At 36.4% G+C, this 17,459-nt stretch overlaps 5 protein-coding genes across 8 annotated transcripts in view; 3 read left to right on the top strand and 2 right to left on the bottom strand.

Annotated features, from left to right (window-relative positions):
* Positions 1–37: 37 nt before the first annotated feature.
* LOC100631893 (uncharacterized) lies at positions 38–4,273 on the bottom strand. Of its 2 annotated transcripts, XM_020004994.1 has the most exons (7): positions 4,026–4,265; positions 3,499–3,703; positions 3,185–3,378; positions 2,440–3,063; positions 2,118–2,327; positions 571–755; positions 38–276 (listed from the first exon to the last, which is right to left on the bottom strand). In XM_020004994.1, exons 4-7 carry the CDS (start codon positions 2,612–2,614, stop codon positions 142–144), a joined length of 705 nt encoding a protein of 234 aa, XP_019860553.1. In that variant the 5' UTR covers positions 2,615–3,063; positions 3,185–3,378; positions 3,499–3,703; positions 4,026–4,265; the 3' UTR covers positions 38–141. The 2 variants fall into 2 exon arrangements, with proteins under 2 accessions (XP_019860553.1, XP_003383388.1); XM_003383340.3 differs by lacking the exons at positions 38–276; positions 571–755; positions 2,118–2,327 and having other exon boundaries at positions 2,852–3,063; positions 4,026–4,273.
* Positions 4,274–4,278: 5 nt separating this feature from the next.
* LOC100636648 (probable tRNA(His) guanylyltransferase) lies at positions 4,279–10,774 on the top strand. 3 transcript variants are annotated; one of them, XM_020004972.1, is made up of 8 exons: positions 4,279–4,458; positions 4,674–4,805; positions 4,857–4,901; positions 5,321–5,487; positions 5,943–6,028; positions 8,947–9,075; positions 9,269–9,307; positions 10,493–10,774. In XM_020004972.1, the coding sequence occupies exons 1-8, from the start codon at positions 4,355–4,357 to the stop codon at positions 10,679–10,681; spliced, it is 891 nt and encodes a 296-aa protein (XP_019860531.1). In that variant the 5' UTR covers positions 4,279–4,354; the 3' UTR covers positions 10,682–10,774. The 3 variants fall into 3 exon arrangements, with proteins under 3 accessions (XP_019860531.1, XP_011409549.1, XP_019860542.1); XM_020004983.1 differs by having other exon boundaries at positions 4,365–4,489; XM_011411247.2 differs by lacking the exon at positions 9,269–9,307.
* An 881-nt stretch (positions 10,775–11,655) lies between these two features.
* On the bottom strand, positions 11,656–12,510 carry LOC105316411 (bcl-2-like protein 2). The gene has a single exon (XM_011411267.2). It carries the CDS (start codon positions 12,493–12,495, stop codon positions 11,770–11,772), a length of 726 nt encoding a protein of 241 aa, XP_011409569.1. The 5' UTR covers positions 12,496–12,510; the 3' UTR covers positions 11,656–11,769.
* A 148-nt stretch (positions 12,511–12,658) lies between these two features.
* On the top strand, positions 12,659–14,399 carry LOC100636521 (uncharacterized). The gene is made up of 4 exons (XM_003383377.3): positions 12,659–12,920; positions 13,518–13,721; positions 13,819–14,003; positions 14,133–14,399. The coding sequence occupies exons 1-4, from the start codon at positions 12,680–12,682 to the stop codon at positions 14,256–14,258; spliced, it is 756 nt and encodes a 251-aa protein (XP_003383425.1). The 5' UTR covers positions 12,659–12,679; the 3' UTR covers positions 14,259–14,399.
* A 27-nt stretch (positions 14,400–14,426) lies between these two features.
* Positions 14,427–17,459, top strand: part of LOC100636396 (titin-like) — a 5,760-nt gene continuing 2,727 nt past the window's right edge. The window contains exons 1-4 of the mRNA XM_003383376.2: positions 14,427–16,551; positions 16,649–16,738; positions 16,829–16,872; positions 16,921–16,991. Coding sequence (XP_003383424.1) covers positions 14,449–16,551; positions 16,649–16,738; positions 16,829–16,872; positions 16,921–16,991 — 2,308 coding nt within the window. The 5' untranslated portion in view covers positions 14,427–14,448. The remainder of the gene's footprint in view (positions 16,552–16,648; positions 16,739–16,828; positions 16,873–16,920; positions 16,992–17,459) is intronic.

Below are 17,459 nucleotides of genomic sequence, written 5' to 3'. Positions count from 1 at the left end.
GAGAAAAATATTTTTGTGTAGCAAAAGAGCTGATTAATAAATAATAATAATAATAATGATTAAGTGAGAATATCATAGGTACAGATGATATTTTACAATAATTTATTTATCCTTCGTTAATTTTTCTTTGGTCGTCCTTCCTCAATCCTTATACTTGAGGTACAGATATACAGCCAGTCCTCCAGCAATGGCTGCTGTGGTAGCAACAGTCAGATACTTGACTGAAGTAATGGTAATGGCTGGCCTATAGGACCTCACCAATTCCTGGAGACCAACCTATTGTATAAATAAAACACATACCTTATGTACTGTAATAATAATCTTGTGGCTAATGTGATACAAGATAAATAAGCCTATTTGTTATAGTAATGTTTAAAAGATGTACTCAGAAAAATTGATAGTTATAGTGGGGGTAATAGTCACAGAGTTGTACAGTAACTTGAGTGTGGCTGATGACCAAGGCAGGGTCTGGGGTGTACCAAAGTTTATGTATACATTAATTATCATAATTGTAGTGTACATGCATGTGAAAGAATGTCTGTGGGTGTAATGTATATGTGATTGTCCTACCCATCCTCCCATTTCCCTTAGTTTTTCAAAGAATCTCGTTTCCTGTAGGAAGAGTATGACATGCTTGAGTATCTTCCCAAGGACCTCAAAAGCTTTTACAACAGAGTGTGCAATCACTGCAGTCTTGAATAAATTCCAGCAGAGCATGAAGAGAGAGGCAATCCTCTCTATCCTGATTTCACTTACTAATAGAGAGAGAGGGAGGGAGAGAGTGATTAAGTGAAAAGCCATTTAAGGAATGTACAAGCATTCTTGGTCACACACATACATATGGTTTAACATGATACTCTACCATTTCTATAAGTATCACATTTCAATGATATCTATGTGATGGCAATTATGCAGCAGTGGGCAATGACATTCAACAAATTGAAAACAACTAGTGTATATATGAAAGAGAAGGGACTGATCCAGTGGGTTACCCCCTGTCTCTCATGCTAGTATACTCAGTCATCATAATATCTACATATCTATATATAGCCCTGTGAATAAGCTGTTACTGTCTCCAGATAAATACGCAATTAGAAACACTGAAAGTGCTCCCAATTTCCAGTCTGAACGGCAAGGTTTAGTTCTAGTTTGTGATAATTAATATTTGAAATAAAATGCAATGATCATGCTAGCTGAGCAAGAGCAAGAATTAAAGTTGACAATGGACATAGAAAAACTCTGATTTAAATTCTTAAATGTTTAAGAATTCAGTTACAATTTGGGCTGGGGGTTAATAAAGTATGGGTGGATGTCCCAGAATAAACATGAAATACCGAGATACATGTATGATTTAAGCAAACAAGCAAAGACACCAACTCAAAAGGGGGTGACATCTCAGTCAAATCACTTACTCTGGCATTGCCAGGTGAAGGTATACTTTAATTATCATAACCTCTCCATTGATTGAGACCTTACACCAACCTCTCCTTCATATAGGTTTGTACGGACCGTGACATGCAAAATATTCTCATTAGAGGGTTTCCTCTCGCCCGTTTGGGTCCCAATATTTATTTATAAGCTTCATGAACTCCCAATTGTCTAGGTAGGATGATTATATAACAACAAGTCTTATAAACAATTAGTTTTTGGACTAAGAACCTTCCATACACACTGATATACAGTGTGTATATACATACAAAGAGATAATAAATATAGGATGGAGTGAATCTTCAGTATGACCTCATGTTTTAGTGGGAGTTTTGCAGCCTAGCCTTAAAGTCTGCATGCTACCTTGTGCTATAGCTCTGTATACACAATAAGTAATATCATTATTATGTGAATGTACATGTACATTAGTAATGCTGTGTAGGCTTAATGATTTTGAATTATTTGTGGTTGCACCACCCTGTACCTGTGTTGCTCAACCAAGGGGAATTTTCTCCTGACCAAATGTATGTATAATAATGTGCTTGCATGCTGTTTCTATATCTAAATGTAATAATGGCTCTGTTTTTAGTTGATGGGTTAATGTACATGCAAAATAATACGAAAATGAGAATTACTGGTAATTAATGAATTTAATTATGATATCTCTTATCTCAATGGTATCAGCTTACCAAGCCCAAACCTGTCACAGAGTATGGCCTTCATTGCTCTTTTAAGAAGATGACCGCCTTCTTTGAAAGCCCTTTCCACCAGAGGCTGCAATATTTGTAAGAGCTCTTGCTTTTTTGCAGGGTCCTTAAAGAGCTCGTCCCCCCACTTGGCGTAATCTTTACCGACTTTCCAGCCAACGTCATCCTTTCCAGCAGTTGGATGTATCTGGCCTAAATTAATTAAATAAGACAATGAAGAATAATGAAATAATTATTTTTGTGAAATGATCTAATCATAGATCAATGAATTATATAATAAATAATTATTACTGTTTTTTCTGACCTGCTATCTCTACACCATCAGGCAGATCTTCATCCGTGCATACTTTAGATTCTATGAAAGAGAGTGTCCCGTTGGTAACTGCTGTTATGTCCTCTTTCTCCACTGGCGGGTCCTCTTGGCCTAGCTCTATGTCCAGGCGGAAAGCAGCTTTTGTTATTTCAATACGCACGGCCATTTATGAAGGAAGGGGTAGCTGGAGAGTGAGAGGTATAGACAGTGAATTTTAATTTATTGTTCGAATGAATTTCTCGTTTAGTTTGCGAGAGAGAAGAGATGCGTCAGCTGTTTCCTTCTCTCCAGTAAACACAGACGCACACTCACTCAGCATGATGAGCCACACCTTTTTTATTAAAAGCGTGGGAGTTAATCAAGGTGCTAATTGAAACCACTCGCCTACTATACTCTCCACATCTTTTAAACTAATCATAAGAGATGAAAGAATTACACAATCACAAAGTGAAATGTACACGTATGAAATGCATGCATGTATGTTGGTTGATTTCAGAGTCCTTTGTACATCCTGTATGCCCACAGACCAATAAGAAAGACCCCACCTGCCAATATTACATTATTACCCCACGTGGGTAGCGTAATGCTCGTAGAAATGTTAACAATAGCCTGGCCCTAAAAATAAAAAAATAAAAAAATCATAATAATTGTGCGTACTGGAATCTTTTTTAAAATGACACATAAAATTGCTAAGCCAACATGCTAAAACTATTAGATCCAATTAAAAGTAACTAACCCATCCTCCTTGATCTTTCAGCCACTGGAAGAACTTTACTCTAACCAGGGATACAACAAGGTACCCACCGAGGGCACACATTGTTTGCATGAGAGTGTGGTTAGCAAATGTATTCTTTAAGAACCTCTTGCAGAGTGAATAAATGTAATAAAATAAAGATGCAATCCTACCAAATGTGATATTCTGGACCATTACTTTAAGATTGGAGGAGAGAGAGAGAGAGGAGGGGAGGGAGGGAGAGGGAAGAGAGAGGGAGAAAATTAAAGGGGAGATGAGGATAAAAGACATTTAATTATTATTAATACTGTAATTACTTTCTCCGTTAGAGTTGACACCAAAAATCCTTTCCACGACAATCCTAACGTGTGCAAGGACACTGGATGTTGAAGGCTCCCCAGTATCAGTGTCACTAGTACCTTCTGTCATTAGTTTCTGTAAGTTTTGATCATTGTCAAATTCCTTTTGGAACTTGTCGCCGTATTCACATAATAGGATAGCAATCCTTTCAGCTGCTTCGCCCTGGGAGGAAGAAAAAGACGCTCTTGTTGAATACAATGGCTAGTTACCAATAACTTTATACTTTTACTCTATAATGTACTAAAATTGGGACTATTTGTTGTAGCCATTTTTTGGAAAAAACTATGGACAACAAACATTATAAAAAATTGTATCATTTTTATTAGCTCAGCACAATTTATCATCCCTAGCTCAAGGTGTAACTAATAGTCCAAACAATAATTAACGGCCCAGAGGGAGCCCCACCCCAAATACAGTAGCCATACCCAATTCTAAGCCAATAATTACATGTACAAATAATAATCTTTCCCCCTATTTGTTTTACCTGTCCACCCACGTCAGTTTTTCTTATACAAGTAGATGCTGACTCGTGAAGGAGGGAAGCCTGTTCCTTGGATAAGTCTCTGTCGTGGCTACACCTACTGTCCACGTACTCGTAGAACATCACTTGGGTCTGGTTCCTAATGTCTTCAGGTACAGAGTGGAGTTCTTCTTCATCTTCAAAGTCGGAAGGAGAGATTTGTGGACTAAGCATCTTGCTCGCCATGTTTCAATGCAATAACATGCAAAACCACGCCCATCAATAGTTTGTATTGACCACGCCCATTCCAATAACTAGTTAATTAATTTTTCCGCCCACGTGTCTAGAAAGTAATGGCAAAGTCCAAGTTTGAATATGTGAAAGGTTTCGAAATGTCTGATAGCTGTCTTCCCAACACTTGGTTGGTTCTTAGATTAGACGGTAGAGGATTTCACAGGTCAATAGAGAGGAAGAGAGATGAGAGGGAGGTGAGGAAGTCAATATAATTGTGTAGAGTGACACCAAACTATTATTATACATATATATGCATGTACATTGTTCCTAATTAAATTAACTGATTAAGACTCTAGTCACAACCTGTTAGCATAACTAATTACTACCCCTTCCTTTTTCTATTCTTTTTTTCTCTCCGACCGCTTCTCTCTCTCACAGGTTTGCGATGGCTCACAATTTTGCAAAACCAAACGATATTTTGGCCCTCAATTTGATGAACAAGGCTGCGTCAGCAGTTATGCAAGAATTTCAAGATATTTTTATTGCTTATGGACAAAGCGATGAATTCAGGTAGAGTTTAACGTGACGATTGTGTTTTTGACAAAGTTTTTTTTGTGATAGTTTTATTTTCAAGAGATCGACTAATTTATTTGGCAGAAGAGCCAGGTAAGGAATAATATTTATTGCCATTATTTTAATAAAACAATATTTTCCTTTGTACTATCTTTAATGATATGGCTATGCTTTTTTTCTATACATATTGATGTCCTTATGCTACATGTTTTTTATGTAGAAAGTCTGAGCTGATTCCGACTTCAAATTTTTGAGTTATGACCATTTTCTAGAATGGGCCAATTTCTGAAAATTTCCCTGTACTATAGCCCATGCTTTTTTCCAAAAAATGACTCCAAAATCACCCCCAATTTTTATTACATTTTCTGATACATATTGATATCCTTATACCATGTAAAAAGTTTGAGCCAATCCCAGTTAGTATTTTTTGAGTTATGACTAGACTAGTTTAAGAGGAGCAGATTCTCAACTCTTTACTCATTCTCACCCTTTCCCACTCTCTCTCTCCCTAGTAAACTGCTAAGTACGGTGGTGTCTTTATTCAGTGCCTCATACGTCTTCTATTGGTCTCAATTTATGAAGACTCCATTGCTATATCCGCCAGCTTTTGATTCCAGGATAGTACTCTATCCATCAGCAAAGAATTTGAGGGACTATTTGAGCTGGAGACAGGCCGACTGTAAGTCCTGATAATGATAATAGCAACTATTTAATCTAAAGTGAAATTTATTATTATTATTATTATTATTTTGTGATAATGGTCCATATTACAACTGAAACCTACTACGTGTTACTTTTTTTTATCTAGCAGAGCACGGCTGTTTCTCCCCCTCTCCTCCTTTATTAGGTATTCTCTACTTATACTATTAAAAACACAAACACTCTCCTTTTGTGTATGAGTGTCGTGTCTTCTTTTCTAATTAATGCTGGAATTATGCGTCTGTCACTGTTGCTGCCTCCACTTCTTTTTATCAGTTAAATATAGCCCATAGACTATAGTAAATTTACTTTCCTTTACCTTTTTAGTACAGTGTATAGTGATGCCTTGTTGTTGGAATGGTGTGTAATAACCTGCTGACAAGTTATTCTCTCTCTCTTCCTCTCTCTCTCTCTCTCTCTCTCTCTCTCTCTCAGGTCACATTAATAATTTATATAATACCTGCTTCTGGTCTTTGGTTGAGTCTGGTTTGAAGAATGAAGAAGCTCAGAAGAGATTAAATGTAAGGAAGTATGGTTGTAGCTACACATGTACATGTACTGCTCACATACCCACATTATGTGTGTTTGTGACTTTGTGTGTGGATGTACGTGTAATCTCATTGACTAAACAAACAGACATTAACCACATGAGAGAGCAAATGCCTCCAGGTGGTGAAGCTGATAGTATACTACCTGACACTAATTACTGCTACATGTATAACCCTCATCTTTTCACCTTCTCATTATCTCATAATATATATGTACAAAGTAGCTCTTGAAATGAAGGCACTTCTGTAATATGTATTATTAAGGAAAAGTAATGAGTAATAGTGTCCAGAATAAAAAGGTTTCATTGTAGTACTCTAATGCAATGAATGTGTGTACATTCTGTCCAGTAGTGACTTGCACCAGGGAATTATTAATGATGTCACCATTGGACCCAATCCATGTGACAGCCTCTGTCCACACTACCTGTAGTAGTGCATATTTTGATGTTTATGGGAAGATTTTCATTGTTAATTGATTGTTAATGCTTTTTAAATCATTAAGTATTGAATTAGAACAATCACATGTCCACGCATTCTTTGGGCTCGTGTGTGCTTGCTTACATTAGCTGTACACAGTAGAAAAAATGAAAGAGGAAGAGGGAGAGAAAACAAAAAATACCTTCATAACATACATGTACTTGAGAATGAGGGTTAACTAGTAGTACATTGGGATATTGTAGAATTAGAAGTTGTGATGTGTATTACATAGAGTATAAGCTCTGACCTATCATGGTAAAAGATGTCCCAGCCGATTGAGGTTTAATTTAGTTGGTATGTTGGTGTTTATGGTGACAGAGAGTCTGTATGGCTGCAGGCTGGATAGTAGAATTTGTGGTGGTGGTGGTGGTCATAGTAACCATGGCTTGTTTGTGACATGTTATTGCCTCATGAGAACTTAGCTATAATAACTGTCTGAATATTTTAAGAAGAGCGACACTTGGTGTGTATAAAGACTTGTTTGTATAATAAAAATGTGTTTTTGAGAATACAGAGATTTTATAATATTATGTATGTACGTGTTTGTATGTGTCTATCTGTTGGTGCTTGTGAGAATAGTGAGAGATTAGAGACAGAAATTGGGAAGGGAGGGTTGTGAGAAAGGGTGTGCAATGGAATGGAGGTATTATAGGTAATAATATAGACAATACAGCCAGTTCCATTGGCAGTCAGTATGAAAGCAACCTGTGTATATGGAGTTATTAATTTCATTTTATTAAATTACACGGAGCTCGTGCTTGTGTTTACATAGACACTTTTGCAGCTGACTCCATTTAAACAAATAATAAAATTTATTATTTATTTATTCATTATTAAACTTGTGTCCTTAGGCAAAGTTCAACAAGGCTTGGCTTGCTATGCACTGTTAGTTTGTACCCTACAACAGTAATTACTATTGTTATCATTACTAGTATTACTAGTAATATTATTTCATCATCATTTCTACTACATGTACATGCATTCATGGACTTTAGCACCCCCTCTACTCTCATTGTAAGATTTAAAATATGTAATTATGTAAAATAGTTATGCTCTACTAATTAGTTCAGTGATGCGGATATCATACTAAGGGGGGTAATATTAGTACATGTGCTGTATAGCCCTTCGCAGTGATAGTAGTGGTCATTAATAAATGATTATTAGTGTTGCCACATGTGGGTGGCTGGGTGCCAAGTAAGACCGCAGGTTCTTTCATTGTTATTATAATAAGGTGATGATCAAACCTTATCTTTATCTCTCCCTCATTGTACAGTGTCTGTAGTAGTCTTATATCACTTCCTTTAAATGAGCTGTTTTGTTAATGTACGTTTACATGTGTACATGTATATACATTGCATATATATGATTGCCTGGGGCAGATATCTCAGTGTTTGGGTATTAGTATTATTACGCACGCATAAAAGCGGTGGGCTCTATTACGTATATTTGGGCTATTGTGTCATTTGTTGGGATGTGAGCTGTAGGTTTGACAACATTATATCTGTGGTTTCAAGATATGAAATCACACGTACCTTCCACCCACTCTCTCTAATCACTCATTACCTCTTGGCAGCCCTACATGTACATGTACATGTACAGGGTACGTATTACACCACAACATGTACAGGGTACGTATTACACCACAGTATCCATATTGATGAAAAAGCCACCTGCTCCGACGATTGCTACTGAGGCTTCTGCTTTTTCCTATACTCACTCTCTCACTCTCTTATCTCATAATTTCCCTTTCTAAAACGTGTCTAATTGTTGCTCATCAAACGACTCTTCTTGTATGGTAATGACTGCTTTCAGTACTCACACCTGCTCCTTATTCACATCTGTATAGAGCTATCTCACATATCTCTCTCTCCTTCACTTCTATTTGTGTGTGAGTATATGTACATGCATATAATATATACACACTATATATATATATATATATAGTGTGTGTGTGTGTGTGTGTGTGTGTGTGTGCACACATGTACTTGTTTGTACATAGCAGCTGGCTATGTTTTGATGTCTTGAGTTGTTACATGCTTTGGTGTTCAATAAAGATTATATAATTTATGATAATGGACTAATAATAGATTAAGTACATGTACACAAATATTGTGTGAAATCATTTGAATTTCTAGCGTAATATCTTTGAACTGACCGACAACTTGGGAATGTACATGTACATGTACACGTAAGCCTTCCGATGAAACTATTAGAGGTCATTGTTAGTTGATGTATAGGTCAGACATTATTAGTGGGTAAAAGAATGATCCACTTCTACCCACTCAGTGTAGCCTGGAGGTGTTATTATATAGGTATTTTTATATGTGATGTGTATTTCCTTGTTATTATGTGACATATGATGAATGGTTGGATGATATCAGGTTACCTTCTCCTTATCCTCCATCTCCCCCCAGGGCACAGAGTCTTCTCAGAAGAATGAAATCCTTTTTAATGAGTTTGGGATCAATTATAACAACGAGCCGGAGCAGTTCAAGAAAGGCAGTGTCCTACTCTGGGAGAATTATCATGAGAAGATACAATCAGTAAGGATCACAGTGTGTATACGTATAGCCTCTTTATTAAGGATGCCTTTAACTGCCTTCTCAATACAGGAGTGTTTTTATTAAGGACACCGTGGGACACTTACTGTCCTTAATGCAGAAGTGCACGTCCTCATACTTTTGTATAGTTTTGTGCCAACAGTCATTAATTTTGAGGTGTGTGTATCCTTATTAGCACGGGGGCTCTACTGAAGCTGTCTGGACGTATGGCAAAGTATGTATGCATTTAATTGGGATCAATTCATAATTATTAGCAGCATAAACATAACATTTCCAGCACCTTTGAAGCTACTGTTTTCATTTTATTTATTTATTTTATAATGTTGATATCACATGATAGGACAATCTCATTAGCTATATTAGTAAATATTATACGTGTGCCCACTTCTCTGTAGCTGATTATACGTGATGCTAGTAGCCTTATTCAATTAAAGCCATTTACTGCTATCATAGGGTGACACTGCAAAAGCTCGAACCACACACCTGCAGCATATCCTGTTACTATTAATATTTATAGTAGTCTATTATCCTGTGAGAGAGATAGGGGAATTAATTCTGTGTGCATATTTGGAATTACATTATCTGTCCCGTTAATGGTTCACATTGAATACTTGAGATAAGGTATAAAGCATTAAGATAGCCCCTGTCCTTAAGTAATAACTTTGGCCATTGGTTTATATTGCTTTTCTTAATGCTTTACCAGTCTGAATCGCCCTTTACTGTGTTTGTATTAGTCCAATGAGTTAAGCTGGACTGTAACCCCATTACTTTCTGTATGTGATGTTCACATCCTTCCCTCTGTATGTCTGTGTTTTTAATGTTCATATATGTAGCAGGATATGGCCTGTGTTTAAAGTCTAAAGTGACCTTTGCAGTAACATGTTTGTCATACCATTCAAAGTGTTGCGAGTTGTGAAGGGGAAAAACCACCACTAGCCATAGAGACAGACCTGCATGATTATAATTATAATTTATAGTAGCAGCTAATAGCTATTGAGTATTATGTGCATTGAATGTCTTGTGATTGTCATCTTAGTGAAATGCATAAGCACCATGTCACAGTTTATTTGTAGCTCTGTCCATCAGCAGATTATTGGGTTGTTTATTTGAACTCTCTGTCTCTCTGACTCTCTGTCTCTCTTTGGGAGAATTTGGAGGGAGAGAAGAGGGAAAGAAGTAAACACACGTTTGCATGATAATTTACATGTGAATGTATAATGCGGAAAGAGTGAGAGAGAGAGATGAGACCTTTTAATGTATTATTATAATTGAGCATCATGTCCATGTATGTGGATCAACTTGATGTAGCAATTAGTAGTAGCCACTTGCCACACACATGCATTCATCACTGGGTGGGTAATACTTGCTTATATGTCTCTGTCTGTCTCTGTGTACATAGAATGATGGCTCCAGTGTAGGAGACTCCGGTAATGATCCTGGGAAGGCTAATACTGAATCTGCTGTCGGTGACAGTGTTATGGAATCAACAAGAGAGGGATTTACCTTTAGGAAAAGGAAAAGAGTTGTTGTTTCGCATGTTGACATTATTGGAGATTCATTCTGGGACAATAACAACCTGTTGGACTAGACTCTAGACTCTCTACCTATTGTATATAATATCCCTGTCCTTTTTAGCAATTGCATCATTGCAAACACTAATGTAAATTAGTTTAGTATAAAATGGTATGTTAAGGCCTGCCACCAGCTTGCAGCTGACCACAAACAATCAGGAGTGTACTACATTAACTAATTATAATTAAGCCTAACCACAATGCAATGCAGCTTGCAATAACATTGAGTAATGCCTAAAAATAACTTGTATCCAGACACATCCATTAGAATAATTTCCTGTCAGTGGAAATATTTTTAATGTGAACTTTGTCCTCTCGAGCTGTTTTGTGAATATGCCAAGTTCTTTTGCCATGAAACAATGCACTGGATAGATACAGAGGAATGTTTTTATGGTGGAAATGGTGGAGCCCCTATTCTGGATATCGATATTTGGGACCACACTACTTGTGTGCTCAGTCCTTATATCTGAGCCACTTTTGTGCCAATTGGTTCATTACAGATACTATTCTATGATAGAAGCATATGTATATGCCCTTATCTCAGGTATCCCTTATTAGTGATTCCAGTGTAGTAGTTCTAGTTTTCTCAAGCTACACTGGCAGCATACAGTACAGTACTATCAAGTGAATGATTGCTGATATGTGGTATTTGTGTATTGGCCAGTATCTGCTTGATGCTCACCGGTTGTTTACTCAATCATGGCTTTATCTTTTACTTTTGCTTTTAGAACTTATTGAAGGTTCTTTTTGTAACTTTTCCAAAAGAAATGAAGTGTGTGTGTGTGTGTTTTGAGATTTTACATGTTATATCATATAGATAGAAATATTCCTGGGACTTAAAAGTTCATTTTTGCTCCTATCTGGCTCAAGCTGTTTAACTATAGTTTTATGATGGGATGATCAGCAAGGTGCAGAATGAAATTCCATCTATATGACATAGCCATCACTTTATGCATGAGTATATTGCGCAGAGTAACGCTGTTTGCTTGACTTTTTCAGTTGATGTTTGAAGTGTATTGTGTAATAATAAATAAGTGATACAAACATACAAATAATGACAAATATAAGTACAATACAAACACATATTATAATAGTTTGTGAGCCATCATAATAGACCTCCAGTGTATTTCCTTTTAAATGCGAGAAAACTGCCAGCCACTGCTAGTGCTGTCATTCCTAGCCCTATGAAGAATGCCGGTACAAAAAAGTTAAGATTGATATCTTGCTCGTCGAAATGTCTAACGAATCCGCACCATCCATCATTATTGAGTATCCATTGGTGTAGGTTGTCCTGTATGAAGGATCCAGTCTGTCTGATTACATCGCTCACTTGATCACCGAGTGAATTTTGAGCACAGTAGACAGCCATTGCTCCACTGAATGCTATGAAGGTTACTATTCTGCCCCATTTTATCCCGTCTTTGAATAGTTCTTGAGAGATTCCGTTGAAGGTCTCGGTGAGTGTCTCCTTGGTCAGCTGGAGCTCAAAGCAAATGTCTTCCATCTGCTCTTTCTTCTCTTGTGCTAGCTGATTGCTTATTCTCTTGACTATTTTGTGCATTTCTTCTGATATGGTAAGCTGGTCTTTTGAGAGACTTGCAGCTAGTGACTTGTAACCATTCTGTCTGAGTTGTTCAATGATGTATGATTGAGTGAGTGCTTTGACTCCTCCTGCAGATGATGTGGACTGCTTTTCCTCTTGCTGTGATATAACTGAGCTCATGATTGGCTTTTGATTCTTCTTTTCCTTGCTTGAAGGTTTTTTAGCTTTTAAGTGTAGATCTTGTCTAATTTGCTTCTTTTTATAGAGAGCTCGAGTAATGATATTCATGGTTGAAACATGTGATGTGTGATCGACCACGGCCACAGACAGGATGTGCGTATTCTGGTACGTACGCGGTTACCCACAAGCAAGTGGTTTTGGCATTTCTATGGCATTTTCTTTAGTGCGTGGGCGGCCCTTTGCGAGCCACACCTACAAATTAACAAGCCACTCCTTTTTGTCAAAAAACAATATGGCGACGGGGGGTAGAGAAGGAGGCCAAGCTGAGCTGTCGAGAAGGAGGCAAGCTTTTCGGACAGGAGCCACTGATAGTCTAGACGAGCTCTCCGAGGAGGAGAGAAGAGAAACTGAGAGAGCTTTGTACGAGTACGTCTTCAGGAGAGCAGAGAAAGACGAGAAACTATCCCGAGATGAAGTGGAGTCCTTTCGGGAGGCAGAGATCAACAAAGCAAGGACAGAAAGCGAAGCTACCAGTAAGAAAGCAGCTATATAAAGAGATATGGGAATTAAATACCGCTCCTCAGTGTATATCACTCAGACTTGGGTCAAATACAGCGCAGAAGTATTTAAATACAAATACTGTACAAAAGCAAAAATACAAATACTGTTTTCAGCTTTGTATTTAAATACAATTACAAATACTGCATGCATGTATTTCAATTACAAATACAAATACTTTCTTCTCAAGTATGGACAGTTATTAACTACGTAGTTTTATGAATTAATCAATCAAGTAAATTGACAGCTTCTTTTTATTATGCATCCATGTATAATCAATAATATTTAGTTATAGTCATGTATTGCATTTAATGAATGTTAGTGTTTCAAAGTTTTGTCACTCAAACAGCATCTTCATTCACATTGAAGTATTTTGAAGTATTTTGCTGTGTTTTGAAATACTTCCCTGCTGTATTTCAATTGCAAATACAAATACTTCCTGTTACAAAAACTCAAATTACAAATACAAATACTTTCAAAAGTATTTAAATACGACTAATTACAAATACTATTTTTATTTGACCCAGGTCTGATATCACTGTTAAGTTTCAAATATTATTTTTATTTTAAAGGTGAATCAGATGGAGGAGGAGGAGGAGAGAGCAATGCTAAGGCTGTCGGGCGACGTCTAGCTGAGCTTGGAGATGAGATAGACTCAATGTACAGCGGCCATTTTGAGGACATCATGCAAATGTATAGTGACAATCCTGACCAAGCATTCGTTACTTTCTCGACTGTACTACAGAATGTTTTTGAATGGGATGAATTTGGACTACGTACGTTATTTGTGCATAAATTATTTTTATGATTAATTCATCATGAATATAATATATTATTATTAGTATTATTATTATTATTATTATTTTACTTTAGCTAAGCTCAATGTTGGACGCATTGCTGCTGTACTAGGCTACTGTTATCACTTGTGTAAAAACTACATCTCTAAATACTTTAGTTCTTCTGGACTCTTGAGTGTCCTTGCAGTAATTGCTAGCTTTCTAGTCAAGTTCTTCCTCAAAGCAAAGTTCTATGACATGCTAAAACGAGTTGGAGGATGGGTGAGCAGCAGGGATATGTATATATAATTATTACTATTGTTGGTGTAATTCTGTGACAATCAATTCTTTTTTATATAAAACTAAACCTTGTACTGCTATAAAATAATGTATATTTTTTTCATTTTTTAGGGTCAGCTTATTCAGCTACCTGCTGCTAGTGTGCTAAATCGAATTGCTTCAACTCCAAATTTCTTTTTGGTTGTTGGAGTCGCTTCCTTGGCTATTTACGCATTTCAATATTTCCGTGGAAGATAAACAAAAAAATGATTAGTATTAATAACAGTGCATGTATAATGAATTGGAAATAAGTTACACATTTACACTCAAAACTTTTACTATTATTATTGTTATTATCATGTTATTATTATTCCAATAATATTATCCAAATCTTTTTAATAAGTGTGTGGGCGTTAACATTTGGTAGGGGTGTGGCTCATTTTCAATAATGGAGGGAGAAGAATCGAAAAAAGAAGTGGCTGTTTCTCCTCCTCGGAATATCCCCGGGGACACCAGTGATGATCAAGACAGCGACTCAGACTCGGCTGGTTTTGAGACACCGCCAGAAACGATAAGCCCCGAAGAAAAGGAAGAAAATAAAGAAACAAATAATGGAGGGAGTGGAGGGCACAGTGGAGGAGGAGGAGGGTATGTGGTATCAGACGTGTCATCATTACTGCGTACACTAGACACTGAGGGAGTCCTAGAGAGAAAGATAGGAATATTAATAAAAGACGGAGAAGAGGAGGGAGAGGAAGAGATAGAGGAAGAAGAGGCCTCGTTTGAAGATGTCGATTTCGACGATTTGCCTGGAGGAGAAACAAAACCGTCTACAGAGAAATCCCCTCCACCTCTGAGTTTAATGGACCCAGCCTCACTCTCTAAGGATTTGTTCCTAATGGATAAGATTGAGGATTTCCTCGACAACAAAGTGGAGGAGCCATGCCCACAAGATACTAGGACGGATATGCAGGGAGAGGAGCCACACCCACTACTGGATATGGTGCATTTGCAGGAGAATGAGCCGGAAAATGATCCTCAATCTTTAGAGCAACAAGAACCAGAGGAACAGGATCCAATAATTGATACATGCAGCTCAGAAGAAAGCTTAGTAGATAAACCAGACCCACAGGACGATCAGTTGGATGAGCCACAAGAGAATGAAGTGCCTTTAAGAAAGGATGAGCCACACCCACAAAATGAAGAGAATGAGATTGAATCGACTACTGAATACAATGAGACTAATGAACCACTCCCACAAGAAGAAAATGAGCCACTCCCACTGGAAGAAAATGAACCACTCCCACAAGAAGATAACGAACCACTCTCACGAGAAGATAGCAAGCCACAAGAAGAGGGTAACGAGCTACAACAAGAAGATATTACCAAGCCATACCCATCCCCACAAGAAGAAGGCAACCGCACACAAGAAGATGTTACTGAGCCACAAGAAGATAAAGAACCACTTCCACAAGAAGTAGAAGGTGTTCCACAGCCGCAGGAAGATAATGAGCCACTCTCACAAGATGAAACTAACAAGCCAATTCCACAAGAAGCTAATGAGCCGCTTGTCCAGGAAGAAGAGAATGAACCACTTCCTCAAGAAGAAGATGATGAGCCACTCCCACAAAACGATAGTGAGCCACCCCCTCAAGATGAAACTAACAAGCCAGTTCCACAAGAAGCTAATGAACCACTCATCCAGGAAGAAGAGAATGAGCCGCTCCCTCAAGAAGAAGATAATGAGCCGCTCCCTCAAGAAGAAGATAATGAGCCACTCGTCCAGGAAGAAGATAACGAGCCACTCCCTCAAGAAGAAGATAATGAACCACTCCCTCAAGAAGAAGATAATGAACCACTCCTTCAAGAAGAAGATAATGAACCACTCCCTCAAGAAGAAGATAATGAACCACTCCCTCAAGAAGAAGATAATGAACCACTCCTTCAAGAAGAAGATAATGAACCACTCCCTCAAGAAGAAGAGAATGAGTCGCTCCCCGAAGAAGAAGATGATGAGCCACTCCCTCAAGAAGAAGAGAATGAGTCGCTCCCCGAAGAAGATGATGAGCCACTCCCTCAAGAAAAAGAGAATGAGCCACTCATGCAGGAAGAGGTTAACGAACCTCTCCCTCAAGAAGAAGAGAGTGTTTCGCAGCCGCAGCACCTTCAAGAGGATTATGTCATAATAAAAGATGATAAATGTGTTAACACTGATCTGATACTTAACACTGATATTGAATCACAGACTGATATATTAACAACTAGTGAATCCTCCAATCAAACCATCAACCCAATACTAGTTGACTCAAGTACTAATACTACCATTGATATTAATGAGCTAATGCAGCTAGCAAATATTGGAAGGGAGAGAAGAGAGAGAGAAGAAAGCATTCAGTCTGTAATGGCCGAATTAAATCAGGAGAGATCACAAAGATTAGTAAACGATCAACTGGTCAAGATATTGGAGACTGACGTCACAGCATTGCAACAAAGGAATGTGACTGAGTTGAGCGAAAGACTTAAATTAGAGAATGAAATATCTGATTTAAAGGTATGCTAATAATATAATTACTTAGATTATTGTTACAATTATTATACTAATTGCATTGTACATTTTTACCACATTTTGTGCATTCTTCTTTTTTTAGGCGGAATACGCCCACTCACAAAACGAACTTAAAGAAAGTAACAACAGAGTCAACGAATTGGAGGAAAGCCTCAGTGGAACATTATTACTAGTAATTAATTATTATTATTTTATTTTATTTTCTGCTATTTTTATTTATTTATTTATTTATTTATTTATTTACTTATTTTAATTTATATAGGTTCGTAAACTAGAGGAACAGAGTGCTACAATCACAAACAAAGGGTAAGGAGTTATATCAATAATCAATTTCTATATTAGTGTATTTACTAGTGGAGTTGATTATTTGTTGCAAGCTAAGATTGCTGATGGTAGAGCACAAGAAGCTGAACAACAACTACAAGGTAACAATGAATTATTCTATTTTTTGTTATTATTATTTTTTTAATTATTTTTAAAATTTTCAATATTTTTGATTTTTGTTTTACTCATTTTTTTATTTGATTTTTTATATTTTATTATTTATTATTTTAAAAATTTTTAATTATTTTTTTTAATTTTTTAATTTTTATTTTATTTTTTTTATTTTTTTATTTTTAATTTTATTATTTTTATAATTTTTTATATTTTATTTATTATTTTTAAAATTTTTAATTATTATTATTATTTTTTTTTTATTATTTTTATAATTTTTTATCCTTTATTATTATTTTTTTAAGTTTTTTATTTTTAAAGGATTTAAAATTTTTGTTTTGGTTATTTTTATTTTTATTTATTTATTTTATTCTTTTATTTTTAATTTTATTATTTTTATAATTTTTTATATTTTATTATTTATTATTTTAAAATTTTTTAATTATTTTATTTTTTTT

This window comes from Amphimedon queenslandica, unplaced genomic scaffold (genome assembly GCF_000090795.2).
Source record: "Amphimedon queenslandica unplaced genomic scaffold, v1.1 AMPQUscaffold_13511, whole genome shotgun sequence".
Lineage (NCBI taxonomy): Eukaryota > Metazoa > Porifera > Demospongiae > Haplosclerida > Niphatidae > Amphimedon > Amphimedon queenslandica.
Note: the sequence above shows the minus strand (reverse complement) of the source record. Positions and strands in the feature narration are given on the sequence as shown.

Coding starts and splice junctions, on each gene's coding strand:
- LOC100636648 (XM_020004972.1), top strand. CDS start 4,355: ATGGCAAAGTCCAAGTTTGAATATGTGAAAGGTTTCGAAATGTCTGAT. Junction 4,806..4,856: donor GGACAAAGCGATGAATTCAG/GTAGAGTTTAAC, acceptor TTTTTGTGATAG/TTTTATTTTCAAGAGATCGA. Junction 6,029..8,946: donor AAGCTCAGAAGAGATTAAAT/GTAAGGAAGTAT, acceptor ATCTCCCCCCAG/GGCACAGAGTCTTCTCAGAA.
- LOC105316411 (XM_011411267.2), bottom strand. CDS start 12,495: ATGAATATCATTACTCGAGCTCTCTATAAAAAGAAGCAAATTAGACAA.
- LOC100636521 (XM_003383377.3), top strand. CDS start 12,680: ATGGCGACGGGGGGTAGAGAAGGAGGCCAAGCTGAGCTGTCGAGAAGG. Junction 12,921..13,517: donor GACAGAAAGCGAAGCTACCA/GTAAGAAAGCAG, acceptor TTTATTTTAAAG/GTGAATCAGATGGAGGAGGA. Junction 14,004..14,132: donor TAAAACGAGTTGGAGGATGG/GTGAGCAGCAGG, acceptor TTCATTTTTTAG/GGTCAGCTTATTCAGCTACC.
- LOC100631893 (XM_003383340.3), bottom strand. CDS start 4,247: ATGGCGAGCAAGATGCTTAGTCCACAAATCTCTCCTTCCGACTTTGAA. Junction 3,704..4,025: donor AAACTGACGTGGGTGGACAG/GTAAAACAAATA, acceptor TCTTCCTCCCAG/GGCGAAGCAGCTGAAAGGAT. Junction 3,379..3,498: donor TGTCAACTCTAACGGAGAAA/GTAATTACAGTA, acceptor CCAATCTTAAAG/TAATGGTCCAGAATATCACA.